Source organism: Balearica regulorum, chromosome 18 (genome assembly GCF_011004875.1).
Source record: "Balearica regulorum gibbericeps isolate bBalReg1 chromosome 18, bBalReg1.pri, whole genome shotgun sequence".
NCBI classification, from domain to species: domain Eukaryota; kingdom Metazoa; phylum Chordata; class Aves; order Gruiformes; family Gruidae; genus Balearica; species Balearica regulorum.
Genome location: NC_046201.1, coordinates 10,105,177 through 10,131,778, shown reverse-complemented (window position 1 = coordinate 10,131,778; position 26,602 = coordinate 10,105,177). Strand labels below are relative to the sequence as shown.

The following is a 26,602-nucleotide window of genomic DNA, read 5'->3' as shown; positions in this document are numbered from 1 at the left end:
TACCCTGGCAACCGCCGCTGCGCTGCCCAGACCCTGCCCCGCGCGCGCTGCCGGGCGCAACCTCCCTCCTACGGGGCGCCGCGCGGGACGAAAGGCTGCGGAGACGGCGGCGGCTCCGCCCCCACGGCGCAGGGCGGGCGAGCGCTGAGGGGAAGGCGGCGGCTCCTGCGGGGCTGGCACGGAGTGCGGGTGTTCGGCTCGGGGGCCTGGCAGCTGCCCGGCCGGAGGGGGCCTGTTCTGCCCCTGGTTCCATCGGTGGGCTGAGAAACGCCCGTCTTCATCTCGGCCGCGGGGTGGGCTCTGCCCTGCTCTGCCCCTGTTTCTGCCAGGCCAGAACCGTCCGGACTTCGCCTGTCGAGACACTCGGCAGAGGTGGCAAACGGTGTGCGGGAGGCAGCTGGATAACAACGCCATCCATGACCTTCTCTATTTCTTACCCTATGCACACCAAAACACTGAATTATATGGTTTATTGCCAACTCCTTATCTAAATCTGATAAAATTCTGGAAACAAAGTTCGAATGCTGAAAGCTACAACTACAGATAAAAAGGGAAAGGAAGCAAGTGGGTGGACTCAAATGTCTGCCCCCTCGCAGCAGTTACTATCTCTCATGCCAGCTTCTTTCCTGTTAGCTTTCTCAGGAAGATATTTTGTGATATTTCAGCCCAAGACACACCATATCTCCATCCACTCTTCTTTTCCCACACGCTTTCCCCATTCCTACTGAATGTTTTACCAGATAACGGCGCTACTTTTCCACTTCTCTCGACACATCGCCAACACCAGCATACTAAAGTCGGAGTCTAAGGTAGACATTGATAAAGTCACCTCAGGTTAAGTATTTTACTTAATAAACTCCAAGAATCAGGCCAAGTGACAAACTAAAATGGGTGCTCAGGGCGAGATGGGTCACCTCCAGGGGTGCTCGTTTCTCTCCCTTGGTTATAAAGGCAATTCAGGGAGACACTTCAGCCTGCTCAGGACGCTAGGGCAGGTAACTTCTCCTTGCCACTATCCAGCAACTCCATCCGCACCCAAATATCTTAACAAATTTGAAGATAACGCAAACCACAGTCACAAAATGCAGGCACACCAAATAAGTACTTTCTGCAAGGCAAGTATTTTATTTGAGAAGGAGAAATTGTAAGTTCACACGTACTTTCCAATGTAATACATGTATTTTTGTTAACATTAACAAATACTAGTATGCGTGGACTTTGCTGCTTTCTCAGACCTGGATCTTCTAGCTATCAGCTACAGTTTCAGCTGTATTCTAACTCTATTATTCCACTTTTCCATTGTTATAATTGTATTAAGTATATATTATAACCACATCCAATCGTAGCCCAAATTCAAAGGAAGTAAAAAAATTTAACTATTTGTATTATAGAGAATGAAATTCATTTTTTTAAGTCATATCAAATACAACATCTAACTTTAAACTTTATGAAATCTTTATAGCACAGCCATTCAAAGTTGAAAAAAAGTCTAAACATATTTGAGCATTTTTGAATATTTTAGGTATTAGTCACAACACCTGTCTGAAGCCTAAATATATAAGTTCAGTCATTCTTATTCAAACCTTCTGATTCACATAAGCATTTGTTGGACTGCACTTACATTTACTTTCTTTCCCACTTTCTTCTGTTAAAAAAAACCATGGACTTGCTAATGTTCTCTAGCTCACATTGTATGCCAATATCTTTGTTGCACAGTTTTCTCCTCAAATTCTCACTGCCTACATTTTCTGTAAAAATAAAGCAGTTAGGAATATTAAAAAACATTATAAAGACCTCTAAGTTGACACTGTTCCTTCAATAATCCAGCAGTGGCACAACAGACTAGCTTTGCCTACTGTACATTATTTTAAATACATCAAGCACCAACCAACACAGCAGCAACAGATGCTTTCTTGTCATCAAAACACTAAGCCTCCCTCCTACTTTTTGCTGTCTTTTTAAAAGTTATTTCACTATGTTGCTATCATGGTATAAGACACTAAAATATCATACTAAAACTATGATACATTATTATCAAACTTGTGTGCTAACAACCCACTTTCTGACCATACAGTTAGTTACCGAGGAACTCCAGAGACATCCTTTTTATGAAATACCACCGTAATTTAATTTCTCACAGCAAGAGAAAAACAAAAGCATGTAAATTACATTAAATTAAAATAAATATTAGAAATATCATTAATTATACATGCTTGCCAAGTGCAGTCCAAAGGGCCTTGTCTACTCTTTCAATCAAAAAGAGAATGGTTTCATTTTTAGATTCATAGAATCTGATTTAAATTTTGGATTAGGACACTTAACGTGGGAAAGGAAAGACGACAGAAAAATAAATGGGAAAAAGGATGGAAACAGAGACAGAAAACTCAAACAGAACAAAAAAGGGGAGAGGTAAAGAACTAGTTATTACTTCCAGCACCGCAATTCCACAACAGTAGCTCTCAATAACGAACTGGTGATAGAGCAGCAGCAGAAGTGGCAACAAGCAAACAACTGTGGAAATGCAGCAGCTATGAAGTGAGACTCTCTACGGAGGGTGAGGTTAGGCTGTCAGGGTACTTTTCCAACCCAGTGGAGCCTTCACAAACAATGCAGTCTTTTCCTTCAGCAGGGTATGAATCTGTGCTAGTTAACTAGTGTATGAGGCTCAAAAGTGTACTAAGCCTTTTACACATCAGCTGTTTTAGCATCAGCATTGATTCCTAGTTTGTGTTACTTCTGATAAACAGGGGCTGTTCGTTACTGAGGGACTATGTCAGAATTTCTCAGACCTGCGCAGTTACTTTAGAAGTTTCCTCATTACGTTTAGGGTAGATCCCCTGTACCCTGTCCCAAAATGGTTCCAGTGGTTTACATAATTAAAGAGCTGATACAATTTGTTTCGTTTCTCAAATCCTGGAGCTTTGGGTATTTTACTGTGATAGGCAGAGAAAAAACAGCTGCTAAACCCACCAAACATTCCAGCAATGGCCAGTTCAAATTCTGAATGGCCATAGAAGGAAGCAGGGTCAAAGATAATTGGCCCAGAGTCGTCCTCAGCCACATTCCCTGCCCACAGGTCCCCATGCAGGAGAGCAGGAACGATTTCTACATCACAGAACATTTCAGGAATCTTTAGCTGAAAGAGCATAAACAAACACATGACAGTTAAGAATTCTGAAGAAAATATTAAATAAAACAAAGCACTGTAGTATATAAGAAACTAAGCTGGTCAAATACTGCCTGTTTTCAGTCCTCATGGAGTGCTTTTGAGGTTGATGGCTAAAAGCATAAACCTAAACTGTAAGCCAGTAATAAATGTTCTTGATTGTATTAAATGATAGCAAGTCATTTAATTCACAGTCTAGTATCACCATTTAGTAATAATGTGTTGTTTCTAGATATGGATGGTACTGGTTGTCACAAGAAGTAGAAAATACATTTCATTTAAATTAAAAGGTTTCAGTGGCAAAAAGGGCAGCAGTAAACATCTGTACCAATTACCCAGAATTAAGGAACAAATTTGTGACGCAGAGCTTGCCGAGGAATACATTCCTAGCTGTTTCCCAAGTGCTGCATGGAGTATGACCTGAACTACAGTCTCACCTGTGAGCTTGGACCAATTTAAAAAAAAAAAAAAAAAAAAAAAAAAAAATCTGCCTCGGCAGCCGAATCTTACCTATTCTGTAAGTTCTTACATAGGATTTACCATATTATTATTATTATTGTTAGCTGTATTCTAGGAAATAAATGTCAGTGCTAAATTGCAGGTTTATTTTCATTATCTATTAAAAAACTGAAGAGCACCATGAATTATTTTCAGCTGACACTGTTGTTGGATCAGCTGTGAAGATACTCCAGTTACTGCTGTTCATTAAAAGCTACGTAAATCTCTTACAAAACACCTTTAAAATTCCACTGATACATACTTTCTAACATTCTAAAAAAACCCAGATTGAAGACATGGTTCATACTTTTAGCTGTGACCAAAGTTCTCTGGCTTCTCTGTCTCCGTAATCTTTTTCAATCAAATCTAATTGAGCTTGGAGTCGGTGACGAATAAAGAAGGAAGGCCAATCACTCTGCCATTCATTCACCTAGAAAATATGATACAGAGGTTTGTAATACACAATTTTAACATATACATAGGCAGTATTAACAATGCATAGATATCAAGACAAAGTGTTTGATGCTGTCACAGTGGCCTACACAATGTTACTAGACATTTCGTTTATTGCTATTTTGGGAGTGATGCGCTCTTTCATGCTTAGGTGGCACTGTCTTTAACATGAGATATAAGTTGAGGTTCTGGCTATTTTCATTCATTCAAATTTTCTTAATGTATTTTAGAGGGAGAGTTTCTGGTGAGATCATTTCAGTTTTTCTGTATTATATTTTGGAACCTTTCTGGAAATGCAAAAGTATTCATTCGTTTTTATTTGGTAATGCATTTCTAATTTGCTAAAAAGTTGTACCTAGCAAAAAGTTTGAGATATTTAAAGTTCATGCAGTTACATAGTAGAATGAAATTCTACCATGTGCAGAGCCAGCAAATGACTGATTTATCTTGGAGAGCCCTTCCCAATGTCTTATGTGATGTGTTACATGATGAGGACCTCTAAAACCAGTGGATTTTGCCATTTGAGATCCGTATAGTAGGGGGTTAGAAAAAACAAAACCAAGACATGGTTTGTGAAGGAATACTTATTTTATTAAGTATCACCAAGCTAAATAACTGCCATGTAATTTCAAATTCTTATTCGATCCACTATGTCTGCTTGCTACATGCGTCTTAGCAAGCTACATGCATTGAAGGGCCATGATCATATTCCCTTCACTGTCAGGTTAACATGGAACAGTGAAAGCAAAACTGTAATCACAGAGCTGAAGGCCAATGAAACAAGCTTTTGTATAAGGAGTTTATAGAGCTATATGAGTACATGTTAGCTTTCACAGGCATGGAACATACCTGTGGTATATAACCACAGCAAGTGGCTGTATGGAATCCAAACTTATCCACATACTGAGACTCAGAGTGACCAGCTCCTTTACCTAAGAAACAAAATAAATATTGGCGGGTTTTAGATCCTTACATAGTAAAGTTTGCAAACATAGAAATAAATTTCAGAGAATAAGCATACAAAATAATTTAAAGCAGTAAGTTACACTTATTTCATGGTCACAACCCTCTCTGAAGACAGAAAGAACTCTCTCTTAAACTTGAAGATACTGAATGGAAATGGAAGCACAATTAATCACAGTTTGACTTTTCTTTGGATAAACAAGTTAGACATTCAGGAACAGAGTCCAGATACCAGATTTGCAATCTACTCTTCTGACACTTGAACATGTTGTCATTAAACACGGCTTATTTTTGATTCATAGATTATTTCTGACCTGCCAGTAATCTGGCCTTCACTCAAAAATAATGGATTATAATATGTTCACCACTAGGAGCTGAGCCCAGTCCATCCCTAAAGTCATGGGAAAGACACGGATATAGACTGGCGGTTCAGGTTTTAATACTAACAACTCTAAAAGAATAATTCTTTGTATGGCTTCCTATTTTTTTTTCATTTATGCCTTAATCCATTTTCCAAAGAATGATAGAAGGTGTTTTCACTGAAGTCAGTAGAAACTGGATCACAGCCTTACACTGCTGAATTACAGTTGTCTTCAAGGAGTAGCAATTGTTGTATGTTTTGCTACATATTTGAGTTCAAAAATTTAATCCCAACATCTTTAAAGGAGAACTTAATTACATGTTTACTAATTGGGACCGTATTCTGTAGTAAGTTAATTGTCTAAACCAACAGTAAACAAAAAAAAGAGGATGTCTGTAAGGTCAAGAACATTTTAAGAGATGGATGGTACACGAGGCTGAATAGTTTAACTGATGCTGAAAAAGACAAGTAGTCCAAATGTTCAGTTTGACTTATGAAATGTTGAAAGCTCTAACTATCCAATACTAGCAGTGTTTCTTACTAACTTTCAGTATCCACATAATTTTATACAACTAAGTATACACAAAATGAAGAAATAAAAATAAATTAATTTAGTTTTGTCAAGGTTAAGATGATATGTTTAAAAACTGTAATAGTAATTATAGCTCTTGTGTATATAATGTACATTTGAGAAGTGTGGCATAGGGACAGATCTCATGAAACAGTGTCCCAGTATTGACTTTAATTATCATTAAAATTATAATGCAATACTGTACCACAGCCAAATTAATCATTTCCTTTTTGGTTTAGTACATGATATCAATACTCTACCAATTGTGTTTCCTTCCTTTCTCAATTTCTCTCCAAGTTTCTGGTTATAAAGATGAAGATCTGCTATCTGCTCTCCAAGCTTTGAAGAATATCTGTAGGATCAAAAAACAAAACAAAACTGAAACAAGTGAACAAAATATTACAGGGAAAAAACCCTCAATTAAATATGACCAGGTGTATTTTTGGCAAATATAGAACCTTAATCAACTTCACAAGTGCATAACAGGGAGCAAACGACTAGACAACTCTGAAGAACTGGGACGTAACAGATAAGAAAATGAACATCAGTCAATGCTTTTGCAGGAAAGGTAAACAGAACACAAGGTTGTATAAACAGAGGCACAGAGTGCAGGAGGATCAAGTAATCCTCCTTATCAGCTGCACGTTATTAAGCAGAGAATAGAACATGGTATCTGCTTTTAGGCTTCCTACTTTGAGATCAGCTGAACAGCAATAAGAATGGTAAGTCTGAAAAGAAGCAGGGACTGAGTTCAGGTCGCTCAATGCAGAAGACAGGCAACTAAAAAAACCCATTAAAATATTGCACAGATGTGTGAACAGGAGCTGCAAGGAAGGAAAAGAATTACTTCGCCGTGCCCAGAACGGGTAGAAAATAACGGGTTTAAAATTGCAACCAGGAAGACTGAAGTTAGCCATTAGAAAATCTTTCCAGGAACAGTGGGGTGGAGTGAAACAGACTGTTTGGGGAGGCTGTGGAATTGCCATTATTCTCCCAATAAAAATAGATACAGCCATAGGCATTACTGTGGTCCCATAGAGGCCCAGAACGAAGCAGTTAACTCCTGAGAGCCCATGACTCCTGAATTCCATGTTAAGATTGGTTGACAGACAAAACAGAACTTCATATTATCTGTCCATCTAGATCTTCCTCACCCTAGTGCCTTTGACCTTGTTAAGTGGCTTCAGTCATAACTGATGATACTTAGAGAAGCAGAGGTTTCAAAGATGTAAGAAGCCTGTAAGTTTAAAGAAAACTGATAGGCAGGGAAAAGAAACTCAAATGAAAAATCTCATGAGGGCAAGATAGGCTAAACTCAGCCATTATTACATTCATCCAGCATCTCCACACGTGGACCAGCACACAAAGCTCTAGGCTAGCGATGACATGCCATTTCTATTGCAGGGAGAGGGTCAGGGAAGAGCAAAATGCAGGGAAGGAGTGTATGCACACACATATGTATATATTTAATACATACACATACACAAACACAGCTCTATCTCTGAAAGAATAGAGAGGTTCTTCTCATGAACTTTTCTGACTGACTGCAAGACATAAGAAAAGATGTCCCAAAACATAGTAAAAAGGAAAAGAGATGTACAGACATACTTGTTGAGGTGCTTCATCTTTAGGTACTCCATGACAAACATTGCTCCTCCTCCAGGTAGGTCAATTACTTTAATAGGCTGAGGCACTCTCACAATATTGGTTTTCTGAATAGCTTCCAAACTTGCCATTTCTCCATCAAACATTTTTCTAGCCTGTCAAGGAATACGAATATCCTTGGGCTAAATCATGGATGTCTGCAACAAGTACTTTGGAAAAAATAGCCTTGTTTACTAATTTATAAGGAGTTAATTCATCTTGATAAAAGAATATAACTGCAGCAAGGTTTCAGTCCACACAGGGAGACTCAAGTACATTAATTCTAACTTCTTTTTTTCTCAAATTCATTCCAGGGTAGTAGGATATGTCACATTTCACCATGATTTCCAGATGCTTATGGAGATACCAAACTACTCAGACATAACAGTATCTCTGATGGTAATACCCAAGACCTCCTCCTTCAAAACCACAGATGACCACTACTGAGTGAAGTAAAAGACTGAATCCTTAAACTCCTTTCCTTGCAGGTCAATGGCCACCAGATGGAGATGACAGTACAAATATTAAGCTTGTACTCAGCATTTTCGAAGTAAAGATGCTGTTCTTCACAGCAGTGTTAGGATGTTTTCAATATTGATCAAAGCAAATTTCTGATGCACTGTGGTGTTACAAAAAACAATTGAGTGCTGTATTATTTAGCAATAGAAAAGTCAAGAGCTGGGCCTAAAAAATTGCAAGATTCCTACTGCTAGAAATACAAAAAGCAATGGGGAAGTCTGAAACCTCTGTAGCTTTAAAAATAATACATGAGTTTTAGCACTGGCACCCTGTTTCCTCCCTCCCACTATTCTAGCCTCCCAACTGAAACACGAAAATGAATGCAGTGAATGCAAATTCAGCTTTAGGCTTTAGGGTATTGTAGTACTCGAAGTACTACAATAACAGCTCTGTACTTAGCCTCTTTTTTTTTTTTTTTTTTTACATATAGCAATACCAATTCCTGTTCTTGAGGGTTATCACACTGCATTACATCTCATTTTGCATTAACCAAACCTGCTGCATTAATACTTGATACAAAATAGCTTTTAAAAGAAAACTGAAAGGAAAACTGGAATAATTAAAAGTCAGTCTGAAAACGCAGAACTCTATTAACAATCAGGTGCTTTTAAAAAAAAAAAAAAACTCTCTACATGCAATAACATTAGTAGTTAAATATCTGCTAGCATTAACCTGAGGCTTGTAGTTGATTTTAACAAATACTCGTCCACTGTCTGTTTCATAACCTTGGCTTTGGCTAATGTATCCTCCTCCTGAGCTTCCAAATGCCTTCAGAACGGACGTTTTCAACTCTGTTTTCAGGATTTTTTCCATGGTAATTTCCAGGCTGCTGCAGCTGCTGTCTGTTAAATCCACTGCAAAACAAGCTTAAAGGGTTGGGTCCTTCTTTCACTGTCACTCTGCTATGAGGTAGAAAGGGCCACCCACCAAAAAAAAAAAAACCAAAACAAAACCAACCAAAAGCAGTCAGAAAAAAAGAAGCAAATCCAGAGATAATGTTTGAAAATGCTTTGTTTCCCATGGGCTTTTATAGCTATACATGAAAAATAAAAGTCTTTAGAAATATTGACTAGAATACAATTGAGAGGTGTGTCCTGGGTCCTCATTCAGCTGTGCTGAGAGCTGCTGGTATTTGTAGTTTGGACCCGTTTTTCTTTTTTAAGCTCTGTGATCACATTGTAGAAGAGGTCATTTTTAAATCAATCCACTAGAGGGAGTTTAAATGCAACAATACAAATTGCGCACATGTGTTGTATTGTGGTTATTAAAGATCTGAGAAGTGAAGTTGCAGTCCAAAAGGGTGCAATTAAATCACAAGTCAGCCGTCAGAAATACGTGGAAAAGTTGGTGGGGTTTTTGTCTGCCTGTAGTTGCTTTGTGTGGACTGGAGTTCTGCTGTCATCACTGAGATCTTTAGAACGCTTTCCCTTCCGGGGACAGAATTCGATCTCTTATAAGAGACAGTCAAAAGATTTTTATTGCCTGAAAGTGTCCTCAAGTCAGTGAGATAGTAAGCTGCTCAGGGCTGGACATTATCAAGTGAAAATTAATAGTAAAAGCATCAAGTTGGTAATAAAGAAATTTAGGATACTGTTCCTATAAGCTTCTCCAGATTTAATATGATCTTTAGGATATCATGTCACCTTTTTATCTCCTTTCACAATCTAATACACAGAAAGAAGATCCCTTGGGTACTGCTGAATTTCATCACTTCGTATCTGCAAAGTGCACTGACACTCTCAGGTATAAAGTGTAAACCTTTAAAATATGTTACAATAACCCAGATCCTACAATATTTAATACTGTCTGTATAAAGATAACGTATTTGGTTAGGTAGCTATGACTGACTCATAGCACATTAGAATCTGTGGAAAAGGCTGCAGTTCTTGTTCACACTTGGAGCGGCAATGCCTACCATCTCTCCAGGGGATTTCTGGATTCTGTTGCACTGTGCTTTCACGCATTTATCTCTCTTCTCTACTATTTGTTTGCATTGATTCATATAAGCTGTTTGGTTTTGACAGAGGAAGGAATGATTACTGGACAAACACTGGCTTCATTTAGGTAGGCTTTTCACTACATTCACAAATGGTTCCAGTCCTACATGGAGTGAAAAATATTGATATAGTACAACTTATTTCTCAAACGAGTAATTTCTCAGAAGATAGCTCCTTATGGTACACAGAACAGCTGGAATATAGCAGACCTCAAAGGGACAAATTGGTTAAGGAGGAACTTTTCTAACATCCAGATTTACTTGAGCAGGACATTGCTTATAGAGTAAGAGCACAAGCTGGAAAAGTACAGCTCATGACCTAGAATCAGAAACAGTGATTCAAATACAGAACAGTATTCAAGAACAGCAAGAAGCTACATTGGAGGTTACGTATCTTGGTTGGACGTTGGCATTGTATGTCTAAAGTAACCAGTGACTGCTTTGGCAATCCTTCTATAAAGTCCAGCTGTAATATTTTATAACCATCACATCACTGATATACCAACTGTAAAATAGATTATTCACAAAACAGAACTACAGAAAGTAATGTTGGGGAGGGGTAGAGAAGAATGAGTCAACACTTACTGTAGGAGTCTTAAGTAGTTTGTCCATATGCTCTCACGGAGCATTTGTACCTGGAAAGTGAGCCACAGCTGCTAATGCAAACAACCATGCCCAAATCAAATAAAGCTTAAAGTGTAAGTGCTCATCATGTATATTCTATCACAGTAAACCAGCGCACAGGCACTCAAAACAACTTGATTATGGCTGTCAAGCTTGGACAGTTTGAGGCAGTTAGCTAATATGACTCATATGACTGACTTACAGACAGTGAAAATGCCAAGCAATTTGAATTTCAGGATGTAGGAAGCCCTGAAGAGTACTCTACTATTAGAACAATGGTGTCCAACTGCTGTAAGGAGGGAATCATACCCTAGGTTGCAATGGAGCACCTGGGGAAAGGAATAAAGTTTTTTGGCAACAAAGTAAATGACAATGAGCAGGGACCCTTATTTCTGCATAGTGAAAGATACCCTAATTCATTTTTCTGTTTACCTGCTGAGGAAAAAAACCCAAAACCAAAACAAACCCAAGAGCCCTCAAAACCAAAACAAACAAGGAGAATGGATCTTCATCCACAATATTACTACTGAACCCAAATTTTTTGCAGTCTAGTATGCCACAGACCTCTACAATTTCCAGTGAAGATGCCAATAGTTACTGACCGTAACACTTCTTTCAGCATTCTGACATTTTATTTTTGGTTAAACCAGAAGCAGTACTGTGTTAATCCAAACATATTGCATCACTTACATAGGAGCCAAGAGATAGGAAAGCCTTCTGTTTGCTTCCATGCTGGATCAGTATTTGACTAGTAAAGCACAGGTGAAAGGCCTGGTTTCCTACCATTTTTGTTCCTGTTGTTTCCAGTCAAGCAGCTTCAAACAACATCATTTTAAACACTGGAAGTAGAATAACTCAAAAGCATCGCAGATGGGCGCAACGGAAGAGAGTGCTCAAAAATATCCCCTGGTCAGTACATGAAAGCTCCTGCCACAACGATTCAGCACCACGGCCAGGTCACGAAGGAAAGTAGAAATTGCATCAGCGAGGATGCAAGAGTGAGAAGACGGTGAGGAATTACAAAGGACGATTTATGTGAGTGCTGTTGGGCTCCTGGATTGAGGCCTATCGTCAGGGTTATGCTTGTAGTGGACTTTGTAACTGTTCAGTTTCTCACCTCTTCTTGTTTTGTTCACAAATGCTAACATGTTTGTTTCCAAAGACTGTCCAGAAGACTGATATCCCCATGAATACCAACCAAGAAAAAGATTGTTTACTTCTCCTTTGGGAGTAACAGTATCTAAAGAATCCCAGGGAAACAGAGAAGCTATATAGAACGGTGTAAGCTAAGAGCAAGAAAAGACTATCCAATATAAAAATTTCCCTTCCTTTGACAGAAGTTACAGTTTCTCGGTGAAGAACTATCCAGGACAAATAATTAATCCTATAGCTCTGATTTTCAACATAACTCCACAGGCTGTAGTTCTACATACAATATCAACCATGTCTTGGGATATTTCAGTGAATTCTTTTGAGATTTCAATGAAAAATCTATTGAAGAGTAATTGAATATTACTTTACAAAGAAAAATAATAAAGCTATTGTGATTCTAGTGTGGCTTAGTTACCAGAAATACATTTTCCCCTTAAATCTTTTGTCACAATCAGTGCCTACAGGACAAGCTAATTATATACCACTTCCCACCTGCTTTTACTTCTGCTAGAACAGTCCAGCATCAGTTAAAATCACCAGATCTATTTTTAAACAGCAGTGAAGATGAAAAGCAGGAAGAAAAACAGTACTAGAGTGTAACATTCATAACCACAGGCAGTTTTTGCAGATGGCAGCAGTCCATGAGAATGAAAACAAATAAATCACACTGAAATGCAGGGTACAAAGGAACTATAAGCAATTCAGCAAAAATACAGGTTCTTGCAAAGAGGTTCAAACTGGATGTATTTTCACAATTACGACAGTCAAGCCCAGAGAGGTTGTGCAGCCGCCATCCTTGGAGAGTTTTAAGACCAAAGACCTAAGTAATCTGGCCTGTCCTCATATCTCATCCTGCTGTAAGCAGGAGATTGAACTAAGTGACCTCCAGAGGTCTGTCCCAACCTGAGCTTTCCTATCATCCTAACCACTGAGTCCAGATTTCCAAGTTTCCCTTCCCCTAATTCCTCTCCAAGGCAGAAGCTGATGTTATTAAAATTATGCATAATCTATTCCAACCCACTAATTATTTCCCTAAGGAATTAATTTCAAAATTTAGCTTAAGAAAAAAAGATACAGAGATACCTGGTTTTCAAAGTATTAAAATTAATGTTTTGAGATGCTTTAGTCTACATAGGCCACACATGTATTGTGATCCATCTTGAGAAAAGACTTGAAAACATCATGAGAGGGTATTACAATTTTTTACAGTATCTAAACACATGTACACTGTATACTTAAGAAAAAAACCAGTGGTTCTTTTATCCTTTTTCTTTGTATAAACAGGAAAGTCAGCAAAATTATGATACAGAACCAGGAAACACAGAATGAGAGCATGGGTACAAGGAAACATGCTTGCTGGATTTAGAATGTACAGAGGGAGCCAGGAGGGAGGAATATATGAGAAGGAAAAGCAGAACACATTAGCTTTAAACTATGAGAGAAGGAGATAAAGAGTAACAAAGGCATGCCTAGAACACATAATGCAACAAAATGATCAAAGAGAATTCAAAGAGCAGTGCAGAACTATACAATACATAAGGGGGAAAAAACTACCTTATAGAACTGCAGCAATTTCTTCTTAAGGGTCCACCAGCAGCCTGCCTTCAGAAGAGAAGATTTCATCCCCTTCTCCATCCTCTGATTCAACTGCTGTCTCTAAGAACTCAAAACCAAGGGATCCATGCTACAGCAGAGCTCGCTATTACATCCCATTTGTATTCCTCTCCACGCCTTTTCCATTTTTAATTGTAGCACAAAATAGCTTTGAAAAAGTGAGCATAACATCCCTTAAATTAAAACTCTAAATACAATTGTCTCTATTTACATAACTTGCATACAACACAACTTTCCTTCAATCACAAAAATAGTTTGATTCAGTTCTGTTAGGAAAAGGTGATCTTTGAAGACTTACCATTTATCACTCAAGTCTATGACTGACAGAAAATCCACCTTCATATCACTTTTCACCTTCTAATGATAAAAAGTATTTAGGTATTTTAGCAAAATAAACATGTTGATTTGTTGAACATTTGTAAACAGAATGACCTTATTAAGTAATTTCTAACTTTATTATGAAGGCATATGGAAATAAACAATTAAGGGATCTAACCAGATTGACTGCTGGCTAAAATTCCACAGCATTTCTTCAATCAGCTGCGCTAAGTTAAGTTTGGTGAACAGGATAAGGATATGGGCACAGACATAACATTCCATCAACAATGTGCAACAGCTAGTACAATACATAAAGTTTGAAGGCACAGATAGGACCTCAAATGATACTGTAACCAAACAGTACATAAATTTTCTTCAGTGACACAGTGTTCCAGATTAAAATCCATGACCACGTTCCCATCAACACCTCTGTTGACCATAATTGTCTAACAAACTAGGGACCTTTAACAGGTTAGAGCAAGTAGCTCCCCAAGAATGGACGCAAGCTGTAAGGTTTTAATTCAGAAAAGAGACACAACAATAATCAACTGGGAAACTTTTTATTTAAGCAACAAGGTAAAAGTAAAAGCTATTCTACCAAGCAAGGCTTTAAAACTTTTTGTAGCAAAAGTTAAACAGCCAGGGAGAAGAGTAGTAGAGTTAAGGAGAGAAAGTTAAATCAAGTGATAGTCTTCTCTAAACTTGCTTCCAATTTGTATAAATAACTACAAACCCAGCAACTAAAAAAACCTCAATAATCTGCCAATATCCAGTGGAAAACATTTTTAATGAATTAAAGTCATTCCCAAACACTGAAAATGCATGTTAGGAATCATGCATCTCTCTCACCTACCTGGTATGCTTGCACTGAAATATCATTACCAGCCTATATCAAAAAGAGTGCAATTTTAGTATTACCGACTTGCAGATACAAGAAATAGCTCTAGTCTGCAAAGCTATCCTTAAAGAACTTCTGACAGTGGTGTAGAGCTGCTGTTCTGTGAGTTACATTTTAACTTCCTTTGGTTTCATGTCTCTTATCCCAAGAGCTACAAAGTGCACTTAGTGGGGACTGAAGAAAAGTGTTAGCTTATGGCACCTGTAGTCTAAACTACAGAAAATTTAGGTGAAGCCTGTTCCACGACCAGATGGTATTATCCTGTGGGCAATGACAACAGTCCAAAAGTACATCTTCTGTTTGTAAGCGAGAGAGTACATCTTCACAGGATGTGTACGTGTAAAGTGTCTTACCTGAAAAGATCCTTAAGAATGCACACTATTGGACAAAAGCATAATCCAAAAAAGAAGAGAGAGCTAGTTCTGGTGAAAACAAAATTGCTGAAGAGCCCACTGACCAGCACGCACAGAACTGCCTACAAAAATGCCATGAGGCACCAAAATGTACATGCCAGAAAAAAATGATATGCATTTTCATACGGCTTTGTTACAGAACAGGAAGCAGTCATCCAATAGAATCACATTAGCATAATAAATAGCAAGTCCAAATCATTTTTCAGTTCCCATTCTATAATTTTCTTGTTGATTTTCAAAATATTTTGTTAACATTGTTCTCATGCACACAACTGGCCATGAAGAGCTGAAAGAATCTGAGCAATCTATCATAAAGGTGGTGATGGTCGGGGGGGACAGCAAAAAGCAATAAGCAACTTTCTTAGCCATCTCTTCATAAACTGAAAAAAGCAATCTTCCATTTCACAAACACTTCTCTAATTTTTCCATTAGGGTACAAATGCAAACCCTGGTGTTTCTCTACTCTGAAGCACAATTGGTCCCTAAGACAGAACTTCTTCCAAATCATTTACACTTGAATGCTTGATTTGCATTACCTTGCCTAGTCTCAAGCATACGATGCTTTCTTGACACTGACAGATCTTCTGTGCAACTGAATAAACTCCTTCCCTAGATATTCTGCTCAGAAAGTTATTCCCAACTATGCTAAAAAGGGATGACTATGTTACATTTGGTATTCCGCAGGACTCACTGATTCTAGGTCTTTAACTGTCCAACAAGGTCAAGGGTCTAGTAGCTTTTTTTAACATTACTACTCCTGTAGTTGCACCACCAAGTATGGGGCTTTCCAAGCAACATAGGAAGTATTCTGCTTAAGCAGCAAGTCACTTTACAAGGTTTCTCATAATGTTTAGAGAAGACCCTCTGTACCCTGTACCAAAATGGTTCCAATGGTTCATGTAGTGAAAAAGCTGATAAAGCTTTAGGCGTTTCTCAAACCCTGCAGCTTTGGGAATTTTACTGTGATAAGCAGAGTAAAAAGAACTGCTGAAGCCACCAAACATCCCAGCTATTGCAAGCTCATACTCTGAATGGCCGTAGAAAGAAGCCGGATCGAAGATAATTGGACCAGAATCATCCTCAGCTACATTTCCTCCCCAGAGATCTCCATGCAGAAGAGCAGGAACAATTTCTACGTCACAGAACAAACTGGGTATCTTCAGCTGCAGGGGGAAAAAAAGCAAGACATGTAAGCACTACATTTTAAAGCGAATGATTGTAGTTTTATCTGCATACAGGCAGAACATGAATTGAAACATCTTAAGTCAGTTAAAAAAACCCCAAATCATAACTTGAAACAGCATAGGATCTAGTCAACAGAGATGCTGAGAAAAATCAAGAGGATTTCTGTTTTTCAGAAAAGCCAGCAGGTGAAGAATAGTTATCCAAACATTTTTCAGCACTAAGAAAATAAAAAATGTAAAACTGCATTCAATGCTGCAATACTGACCAGCTTTAATAACAACAACAACCACGACCACCCACTTCTTCATTAGAAGGCTCAGGAATTTCTCACCAACCTTGAAGAGATTTCTCCAAAGTAGTACCCATATAGCTAATACTGCAGTCACTTAACCAGATGCAAACCTTAAATGAATAGATGATGTGCGGAACAGTACTGCTTATATACATTTCTCATCATGAACATGTTACAGGGAAAAAGAAACTCGAATTCAATCTAGTATTTCCCAGACAGTAAGGCAAAGTGCTATTTGGCACACATTCACTTCGGGATATTACCATACGGTGATGTGGCAAAAGTCATTACACCTTGGAATAAAGGGCGTTTGAATCCCTAAAAGCTGGAGTCTCTTACCAACAGAACCTGGAGCATACCAACAAACAGGAACTTTGTTTTATGAAAAGAAAATCTAAACAACTGATACCTAGCTATCACTATAATGAGAGCCAAGAGAACTACTTCTACCTGAAGTTGTGCCCAAAGTTCTCTTGCTTCCCTGTCTCCAGAATTCTTTTCGATCATGTCCATCTGGGGCTGGATTCTTTGCTTGGCAAAGAAAGTCACCCAGTCATTCTGCCAGTCATTCACCTGAAGGAACAGGATTGCAGATGTTATTTCTACACCACACAAAAGTCAGATTTTTTTCTTTTTCAAATAAAGCTTTGGAAGAATATACAGCCTTTGTGCTGATACCATCCAGGACAGTAAATGCTACCATTTAATAGTCTGTTATCTAAAAACATTAAATTAGGGGAATAAATATTTTTAAGTGATAAAAAAACAATAAAATGAAGAGCTATGAATGTCCAATGCAGCTGTAAGTGCTGTCCAAAGCATTACTTTCCTTAGCAGGCTGATCAATGTTTTTTTCTTTTTATGACTCCACAGAAATAAATGAATTTCCACTATGATGATTTTGGCCCTTTGTGTCACTGAAGGAAAAGTAAGAAAAACTTAAAATTCCATGAGTCTGATGAAGTACAACCTACCTGTGGAAGATAGCCACAGCAGGTAACTGTATGAAAGCCAAATTGATCCACAAACTGGACTTCCATTTGCCCTTGACCTTTACCTTTCAAACCAAAGACAAAAATCCAATACTAATGACAAGATTCTAAGTAGCTGCAATGCAAATGGACCTTAAAAACTACACAAGGGTACAATGCTGCTTCTACTGAGAATTAAAAAAATCGCACCTTAATATTCTTTTTGTTACACTGGTTGTTGCTGTTGGTTTTTAAGTTTAAAGCTTGATGTAAAGCAGCTATATTATAAACTTCATAACCATATTTTGAGGTAACCTATCTCGTCTGATACCATGTCCTTGCAGAAACTGTGGTTTGGGATCCCAAGGGTACCAAACTGAATAAATATTTTGCTTACAGAGATTCAAATAGAGCAAAAATAAAGCAAAAAGGACAATCCCCTGCCTGGGTGTTTCATCCAAACGTATTGTCATAGTATAAAGATACTATGTATCTATGACTATGTATTGTCATAGTATAAAGATACTTTAGTGGAAGAAGACAAACTTATCCTGAAATAACAAAAGCTATTTTAACTATTTTGTAGGTTATTATTAACTAGTTAAATTTGCAAACAGCTGTGTACTGTACCAACTGTGCTCTCTTCTTTCTTCAGCTTCTCTCCAAGTTGCTGGTTATGAAGGTGGAGATCAGCCAGCTGTGTTCCAAGCTTTGCTGAATGTCTAAGAAATGAAAGTATTCTTAGCAACACTGACACATGAATGAATTCAGTTCTTGATATTCCAGGAATTAATTGAAAAGAATTATCAAGAAAGTAAAAGAAGTTCTGCATCTCTAACAAAGTACATTTTCAAAATATTCTGGTCATAAACACCTCCTCTTCCTATAAGATTACATATTAACATAGAATAAAGTGCACTTACATGGATGTTTCTAACACTATCAAAAGTGAGCAGCAATCATAAATTTAGTAACAATGAGAAACTATCAATTCTAACTTCTGACTTCTGTGTGATATCACTTCTATACGAACTTTCAGTAAGATATCGGTAAGGAAAGCATGTACAACCTGTTACGCTTTTTGTTTGTTTGTTTTGGTAAACTGTCTTTGGGAAATACAGCCAAACAATACTCATCCATTTCTTTATACCTCTGTCTCTGGCTTCTCCTCTCTAAAAGGTCTAGAAGAGCCAAATGGGCCTTATTTATTTACCTATTTTTATTGAAAGCTTATCCTCTACACAGTTCAGAAAAGTCTTGCAGTAATTACAAACAACTCTTACGGCCAGTTGCCTCCCATGTTAACAGAAGTATGTTCTTCTTCCTGTCTTTGACCCCTCACATCTTTCCCTGTTCTTAAAGCACTGTCATTTAAGGCAAAATTATTTCTCTATTTTGTTCCTGTTAACACAGGTTGTAGCTATCCCCTGAAATTTGTATGCCAAATGTTGCATTTGCACACTTTTCATCTCAATCAGCCCAAACACAACAGGATTTCTGCTCTTTCTCTTGGAGCTCACTGAGAGCTCTTCATGAATTAGAAACTCTGTGGATGAGCAGCGTGAGGGATAAGACTTTAAACTGGCTGCAGAAGTTTCGAGATTGGGATGAGAAATTGGTCATGTCCAGTTCCCTAATGGAATCAGAAGTATTCATTATGTTTTAATTTACTCAAGTGTTTGTCACAGAGAAGGGACAGAAGTTTGAAACTATCAAAGACAAGGAGAGAGTTGTAAAAAATACTGAAATCAGGGTTAATTTATTTGGGGAAATCCCTCTGCATACTTATGACAAGCAATATTAAACACGGGTTCTTATACTAAAGGCAAGTACACAAAATGGGTGATAAGTAGGTCATTTTCCTTACTGTAAAATGGAACCTTACTGTAAAAATCACTAATTACCTAAAAAAAACCCCAAACCCTAAACTAAACAAAAACCACACTCACTTCTTGATGTATGACCAGTTTGCTAGGTGAAGCATTATGAAGTATTTTTAAACAGTTCTCTACAGTATAACTTCCCAAATGTATCTTGACTAGCTTTAAAAAAAAATAAAACAAGTTTCCCCTCTGAAAACAAGTGACTTAATTGTCATAATAGTCAAAATTTCTGATTAAAGGATGTAAAGATAATACTGTGTTTTACCTGTTTAAGCCTCTCATTTCCAAATGTTCCATCACAAACAGAGTACCGCCCCCAGGCAGGTCTATAACTTTGATGGGTTTAGGCACTTTTATTGTCTGCGTTTTCAAGATGGCTTCCAAACTTGCCATTTCTCCCTCAAACATTCTTCTGGCCTGCCAAATATTCAAGGAAAGCATTAGTCTCTATGAACACCAGTCACAGGTAAAGCTCTTTCTCAAAACCAATCAAGGCTGTAAATGTTAAATAAAAATCTTGGAGCAAGTGGTTACTGCACATACAAGATACAGATAGATCCACACCACCATTACTTGACAGTAATTTTACAATTACAGAAATTGCACTTCATAAACTCGTTCCATGGAAGTGACTCAGGTTCTAGCACTCTCTGTAATCATAAAAACAACTTAGAAAGTATGTTTACCATTGAAAGAATGCAAACTACGTCTATATAAAATGTAAGCATTATTTTATTAATGGATTATGCAGCAAATGTCTAGAAAGCTATGGGCAATATACATCATCAGATGAGAAACTAGAAGAATGGTGCTGACATTCATAGTTTTCATGACCTTCCTGACACAGACTGCTTAGCAATACAGTTGATCTTCAAAACGGTCTAATTTGTAGCCACAGAATGATCTTCCCCAGCCTCTTTCTTTTGCCTCGTGGGGAGGAAAAAAAATAAAATAAAAATAATATCAATGATAGCAGCCAAATGCCCCTTATCACACTTACACACAGCCCTTGGAACCCAAGCCACTACCAACGGCATTTGCTTTGAAGACATTTTGAATTTAGGACCTATTTCTGCAACTGTTATCCACACCAAGTTAAATCTATTCTCTTGAGTTGCTCCACTGACTTCAGTGGCACTAGTCACACAAAGAAATGCTACTCTAGAAGAGTTAGGCAGAGGTTGTAAAAAAACGGTACATGGGAACTCTACAGTATCTACTAAAAGCAAAAGCGAGGAAATATAATGAATAAAATAGAAACAGAATACTAGTCCTATAGTACTGATACATGAAACACAGTCAAAGGACAATTTGCAATAGACAGTGACTAAAAATTCCAAAGCCTACAGGAGATCAAGAATGAAAAACTGCTGAATTACTGAGCCATGAGTTAGCTTTGTTCAGAGGAAATCGGTAAATACTGTATCTCTGCCTAAAGCATCACACCAGGTTAAAGTCAGCTGTTAACTTTAATAGAGTAAAAAACACGGGGTTTTCTAAAGAACTTTGTTTTTCTAAAGAAACTGCTGATATACACCCACTGCTGCACACACAGCACAGCATTATAATACAGTTTGGCAAAGTTTGTTTTAATCAGCACTCAGAATCCATGCACAGGCAAAAGCATAGAAAATGAAATGATTACTGAACAGAAAAATCTATCTACATCTTTTTTTCCAAGCCCTCTCTTGTTACTAGCTTGATTGTATACCTAAATACACAACTAACAAAGGCCTAAGTGGAAGGGCTCTGTTGCTATCAATTCAACCTATTTTCAGTCTAATGTAAAGCAGGATAACATTTCAGTATTTTCCCTTGTTACCATCTCAGTGCATTTGATTTTCCATCCAGCTCCCTGATACAATCAGAAAGCACAAACAAATTTGGAATATATATAGTTGCATAAACACTTTCAAAAAATTTGTTTGCTATTAAAGGCAAATCTAAGTTCTGACTTTTGTTCTTCCAGTGAAGCTATTCATTTGACAGACATGAGTGTAGAGTAACTTTAAAGTAAATTCCACCTGACCTCTGCTTTTGCAAATAAGGATGCCATACAGGTATGTTGCATTATACTTATCTCTATCAAATGCAGATATATATCTACCTTCTACAGTAGCTGGTACCAGGTATTGAAAGAGCAAAGTAGAAAATCTTGAACAACAATTGTGGAAAATAGAATTTATTGAGAAAAGCTCATTCTTATGTGCAGGGAATTACTGATTTTGTAACAACAAAGAAAGATGCGCACCCGCAGTAGATAATTTTATACCTTCTAGGTTGCTCCAGACACTTTCACAGCATACACAGCCACAGTGACACCACCGTTACCCCTGCTATAACTGACAACAGCATGCCATTGTACTGCATGCCCTAGACAAATAACACTGATACCACAACAGCATCCCACTAGAAACGTTGCTTCCCATCCCAGGGCCTACCCCCACCGCGGCCTCCCCATCCCCAGGCACCCCCACCACAAACCAGCCCCCAGCCCCCACAGCAGCCATAGCCAGACCCTCGCAGGGCAGAGGCTGTCAGACGAAGCCAACCTCTAGCCTCAGCGGCAGGCCACCTCCCTGACACCAGCACGCGAAATTTTACTGCCTGAGGCCAGTCGGCAAACCTCCCTCCATCAAAAGGAGGCCGGGTCCGGCTGAGGCCAGCCAGCCGCCCCCCTCCTCAGCGCGACCGCCCTCACAGCTGCCTCCCCACCCTGCCTCAGGGGCCCGCCACACGCACCCCACCCTCGACCCCTACCCCCCCCACACCTCCGCTTTGGAGTTGCTCTTCACGTACACCCGGCCGTGGTCCGTATCGTAGCTCTGACCCTGGCTGATGCAGCCGCCCCCCGAGTGCCCCGTCGGCCGGAGCACCGCGGTACCCAGCTCCCGTCTCAGCGCGTCCTCCATGCTGCCTGCCAGGGCCAGTGCGGCATTGCGCCTGCGCGGAGCGGCTGCGCCTGCGCGGGGCCCCTACCGGCGCGCGGACCGGTGGGGCTGGCAAAATGGCGGCGGCGGCTGAAGTGGAAAGGGGAAAGGTTGGCTAGTGGCCCGTGCGCTGCTGTGATACAGTCGACGATAGGGACTGGTCGAGGGTGAGGGCTTGGTTGTAGGGGTCCATAAGGAGCTACTTGTTCCCGGCTGGGGGAGGGAGAAGCGTAAAATCGCTTCTGAGAGATGGGGAGGAGCGGGGTGCTGAGCTGCTGTGGCCTGGCCTCAGGGCCTCGGGGGAGCGAAGCGGTTGGGGCACCGGAGGAGGCAAAGGGGCTTCCCCCCCCGGGTTACCTCCCGCTGCTCTCCCCAGGCAGCTGCACTCGGGAGAGTTCCTGAGCCTAGTGAGGTTGGGCAAGATGCTAAGTCATGCCCGCCAAAATCCCAGCGCTTCTGGAACGTTGTTTGTACTGCAGAGAGTCTGTAAATGGGCGTTTGTTTGAACTCATTTCCCTTGGGCGTGTGGTGAACTCTTTCCTACTATGGATTCAGAGGATGCACATGTCAAGGATAAGATGTTGCAGTAGGGCAGTATACATAACAAAGGCAATGGATAGTAATTTTTAAAATATTTGGATTTAATGTGTTTTCTGGCCATTATAAAAGTACATGCTCAAACTTACTCTGTTCTTCAACAATAACAAGAACAGCTTGCTATTATTGGACACTGACCAGTGTAGGTCTGAAGTAAATTAATATGTTCTTTCCCATTAGAATTTGTTATTTATTTAGCAAGTAACTTATTTAAAATATGAATTTGTAAGTGTAGAAGCTGGAAGAGTTCCTGCTGATCTTTTATTTCTTTGTTAGTGCAAGATTGTGTAGTTTCATTTTCTAATATTTCTTTAAATGTCTGTAGTCTCACTGGTTAAAAGCACTAATTCATCTTTAGTTGTTCCTGACTACCTCCCTATTCACTATACTGATTTGTCTTGCTTGGGGTTTTTAAGATGAGTATTGTGCTGCCTGAGCGATTTAGACACCTGTGGATATATATCTGTTATATAGTAGTTATATATCCACAGATGTGGATATCTGTTATATAGTAGTTTATGCAAACAGCAGTTAAGATTAATTTAGAGTTATTGATGTGTACTTTAAAATTTTAAACTGGATTTTGCTTTGGAGATTTTCTTTTTGGGGTTTAGTGTAGGAGGATTAAAACTGAGAGTCCTCTAATAATTCCTGGGCAGCAGAAAAATAGCAAGTGGTGAAAGGGCTGAAGTTCTTTATTTCCAGAAGTCTATGTACCTTTCCTTTTCAGGAGTTTCCATACAGCTTTATTTATTTGTTAATAATCTGGACTTTGTTTATGTAGAAACTGCTGTTTTGAATTTGGCAGGATTTCTGGATCTACAGCAATGCAAGCAGACTTACCATGAATATTTTTGCTAGGCCCCTCTGTATCTGGCCATTTCTACAGGACTTGGACAAATTATCAGTGTGCTGTGTTTGCACCAATTGCACAACTTGTGAGATATATTAGACTTATGAGATGTGTCGCACAATCCTTGTGTGTGTGCATGATGTATTTACTTTCTTGGAAGGCACTTGATGGGAACATACAGTCAGGAGCGAATGAGCTACACGTTTTGTGCACAAGAAAATTCACATCTCAGATTTAGTGCATGTACCAAGACTACTTGTGTAGCAGATTTGTAACAGAATCAGTGCTTTTTAGAAGCATACATTCACTGTCAGTCTCAAAAATCCTGAACTGACACATGGTAGCTGCAGCTTGGGCTTTTAGCCACTCCGAATATTTCAGGAGTGTGCTAAATCTTGCTTGCAGAAGGTGGATGGATGGTACGTATTATCTTGCCTTTTTGTGTAGCAGAGCAAGGATTTCACTTAACAGTGTTGACTGTAGAGGGCGTTATAATTTGTGGATGTAACAGTGATAGCTTAAAACCCCAGAACTTGTGGTTTACTGAGAACCAGGGATAAAGTAGTACCACAAGAGTATGGAAACACAAATGAGAACATGGTTTTGTATGTTGAAATCTGTTTTCTGTCACATATTGGCTCTCCTGATTCTGTGTGTAAAATTAGCCTTAAACCCATGTTGCAAAGGTTGGATTTGGATGTCTGCAATGCTTGATGAAGAATGATTGAGATTATGCTGAAGAGACTTTAATTCTTCACTTGGAGTCTAGGAATCAGCAGCAGATGCTATGGAAAATAATGCTGTGAATTTTCTTTGACCCTTCTGTCTTATTCAGAGAACAAAGGAGTGATGTCCATTGTGAGATCAAGGAGACTTCCTTTCTCATTTTGTAGTTTTTAAAGTATGAGATTAGGAAGAATTCAAAACTCACATTTTTATTAAATGACACTTCTGCAACCCTTGGAAAATTCCTGTTGTGTCAGATTTATTTTTTTTTATTTACTTCTGACAAAGCAATTAGAAACCAATCAGAATTTGTTAAATAGATTTGATGGAGTTAAAATAGAATGAAATGTGTGGTTCAGTCTTCAAATATTAAGTTGTAGTAGAATATTCCACACTGTCAGTAAAGAAGTTTTTCATGCTGTACTAAAGAACAGCATAGTAAATGTTGTAGGAGTAGAAAGCAATTGCCCTTAATTCCCTAGAATTTAATTGGATTGTACTTCTTTCTGATTGCATCTGATCAGATAGGATATAACAGAAATTTGGCCAAAATTGTAATGTCAAGCTCATTAATTACATGATGGACATAATCTGAAGGAGGAACTGTCAGCTTGCTTTCCAAATTAGAGGTTAAGTGTTCTGGAAGAAACTCAGCGAGACCCACAAGACATTGCATTCCTAAAGATGCTACAGAGCATCTGTTTGCAGGAAGCACGGGCTCCCAACTCCTGCAGACATTGGAGTTCAGCAGGAGCCAAGATTTGGGAGCTGCTTCTTCACAGATATCCTTTTCAGTGCAGGTTCCAGCTCCAAGCCCTCCCTAAGCTTGCTGCATGCCATCTTTGGCCTCTGTGCTGTAGGTTACTATTCCCCTTTTGAAAAAAACTAATGAGTCAGGCCCCAAATGTACTTACAGAGGACTGCAAAAAAAAAAAAAAAAAAAAAAAGCTTAGCCATATACTGAAGTTGTTCATGCAGTGCAGATCTTGCCTGCTGCGTGAAGGCAGCGTATACCACAAAAGACCATGTGGCAGTGTGGGTTGACTTTGAGATAATTCTTTCTTCCCTGCCTCCACTCTTTTTCCCCTATGTATTATTTATTCCTAGTTGAGTATTTTAAAAAGCTTGCAGTATGCTATTGGAACCACCCCCTTTCCTCTGCCCTGTTGGGCTTCGCCAGCAATATTTATCCTCTTCTGATACATGCTGGCTTGCCTGCAAGATCCACAGTGGTTAACTTTCTGTTTAAAATAGTGTTTCTTTCTGTGGAGGAGAAGACAACTGGCATGCTGAGTCATCGGTTAATATACACATCCTGAATAAAAAAGCACTGCAGCTGCTAATTTCTGTTTACTGCTTGACAGTATGTACAAGAAGAGAAAAGGTAATTGGTATTTGTAGCATTTTATTGGTTGGTTTATATATAAAAATGGAAAATATGCATTAGGGCTTTTCAGGCTCCAAGCCTCTCTTGGTGTGAATATATGAGAAATGTGCTGTGGACTCTTTGTCTTTTTTTCCTCTCCCACATCCATGGATAGGCCGAGAGGGTGGATCAGGAAGGATGTAGGACTTTCCATTACGAAAACAGATGATTTATAAGACACTCATCGAGATTTGGTGTTAGTGCTTGTATTTCTCTCTCATAAACGTAATTTGCCGTAAGAGGGAGAAATGTTGGGTTTTTTTTTAATTCCTGAGGTCAGCTGTATGAGCAGATAAATGGCAATGGAATGAGAAGTTCCATTATCAAAATAATCGACTGAGATAGACCTTAGGAGCAGAATTTGGCCACTGTCCTTATTATGCAGACATTGGGATCAGAGTCACTGATGTGTCTCTTCATATGCAGAGTTAATGCCTTCATGGATTAGTTTTCAGCAGTTTCTGTAGTGATTTCAGGGGCATGATTTGGAGCAAAATCTGAATGAAAGTGTAACCAAAGCCAGAGGATTTGGGTTTGCTTGTTGCAGAA

General features: G+C 38.9%; 3 protein-coding genes across 6 annotated transcripts in view; all 3 read right to left on the bottom strand.

Moving 5' to 3' along the window:
- TBCD (tubulin folding cofactor D) overlaps positions 1-134 on the bottom strand; it is a 130,532-nt gene extending 130,398 nt beyond the window's left edge. Inside the window, exon 1 of the mRNA XM_075770711.1 lies at positions 4-134. The gene's annotated coding sequence lies outside the window, so the exon portion shown is untranslated. The remainder of the gene's footprint in view (positions 1-3) is intronic.
- Positions 135-1,102: 968 nt separating this feature from the next.
- Positions 1,103-14,283, bottom strand: FN3K (fructosamine 3 kinase). 4 transcript variants are annotated; one of them, XM_075770335.1, is made up of 7 exons: positions 13,502-14,283; positions 8,848-9,029; positions 7,621-7,772; positions 6,273-6,364; positions 4,967-5,049; positions 3,972-4,094; positions 1,103-3,136 (listed from the first exon to the last, which is right to left on the bottom strand). In XM_075770335.1, the coding sequence occupies exons 2-7, from the start codon at positions 8,986-8,988 to the stop codon at positions 2,798-2,800; spliced, it is 930 nt and encodes a 309-aa protein (XP_075626450.1). In that variant the 5' UTR covers positions 8,989-9,029; positions 13,502-14,283; the 3' UTR covers positions 1,103-2,797. The 4 variants fall into 4 exon arrangements, with proteins under 4 accessions (XP_075626450.1, XP_010306785.1, XP_075626452.1 ...); XM_010308483.2 differs by lacking the exon at positions 13,502-14,283 and having other exon boundaries at positions 8,848-9,111; XM_075770337.1 differs by lacking the exon at positions 13,502-14,283 and having other exon boundaries at positions 8,901-9,091.
- Positions 14,284-14,423: 140 nt separating this feature from the next.
- On the bottom strand, positions 14,424-22,464 carry FN3KRP (fructosamine 3 kinase related protein). The gene is made up of 6 exons (XM_075770333.1): positions 22,293-22,464; positions 19,787-19,938; positions 18,269-18,360; positions 17,642-17,724; positions 17,118-17,240; positions 14,424-16,353 (listed from the first exon to the last, which is right to left on the bottom strand). The coding sequence occupies exons 1-6, from the start codon at positions 22,431-22,433 to the stop codon at positions 16,015-16,017; spliced, it is 930 nt and encodes a 309-aa protein (XP_075626448.1). The 5' UTR covers positions 22,434-22,464; the 3' UTR covers positions 14,424-16,014.
- Positions 22,465-26,602: the final 4,138 nt, after the last annotated feature.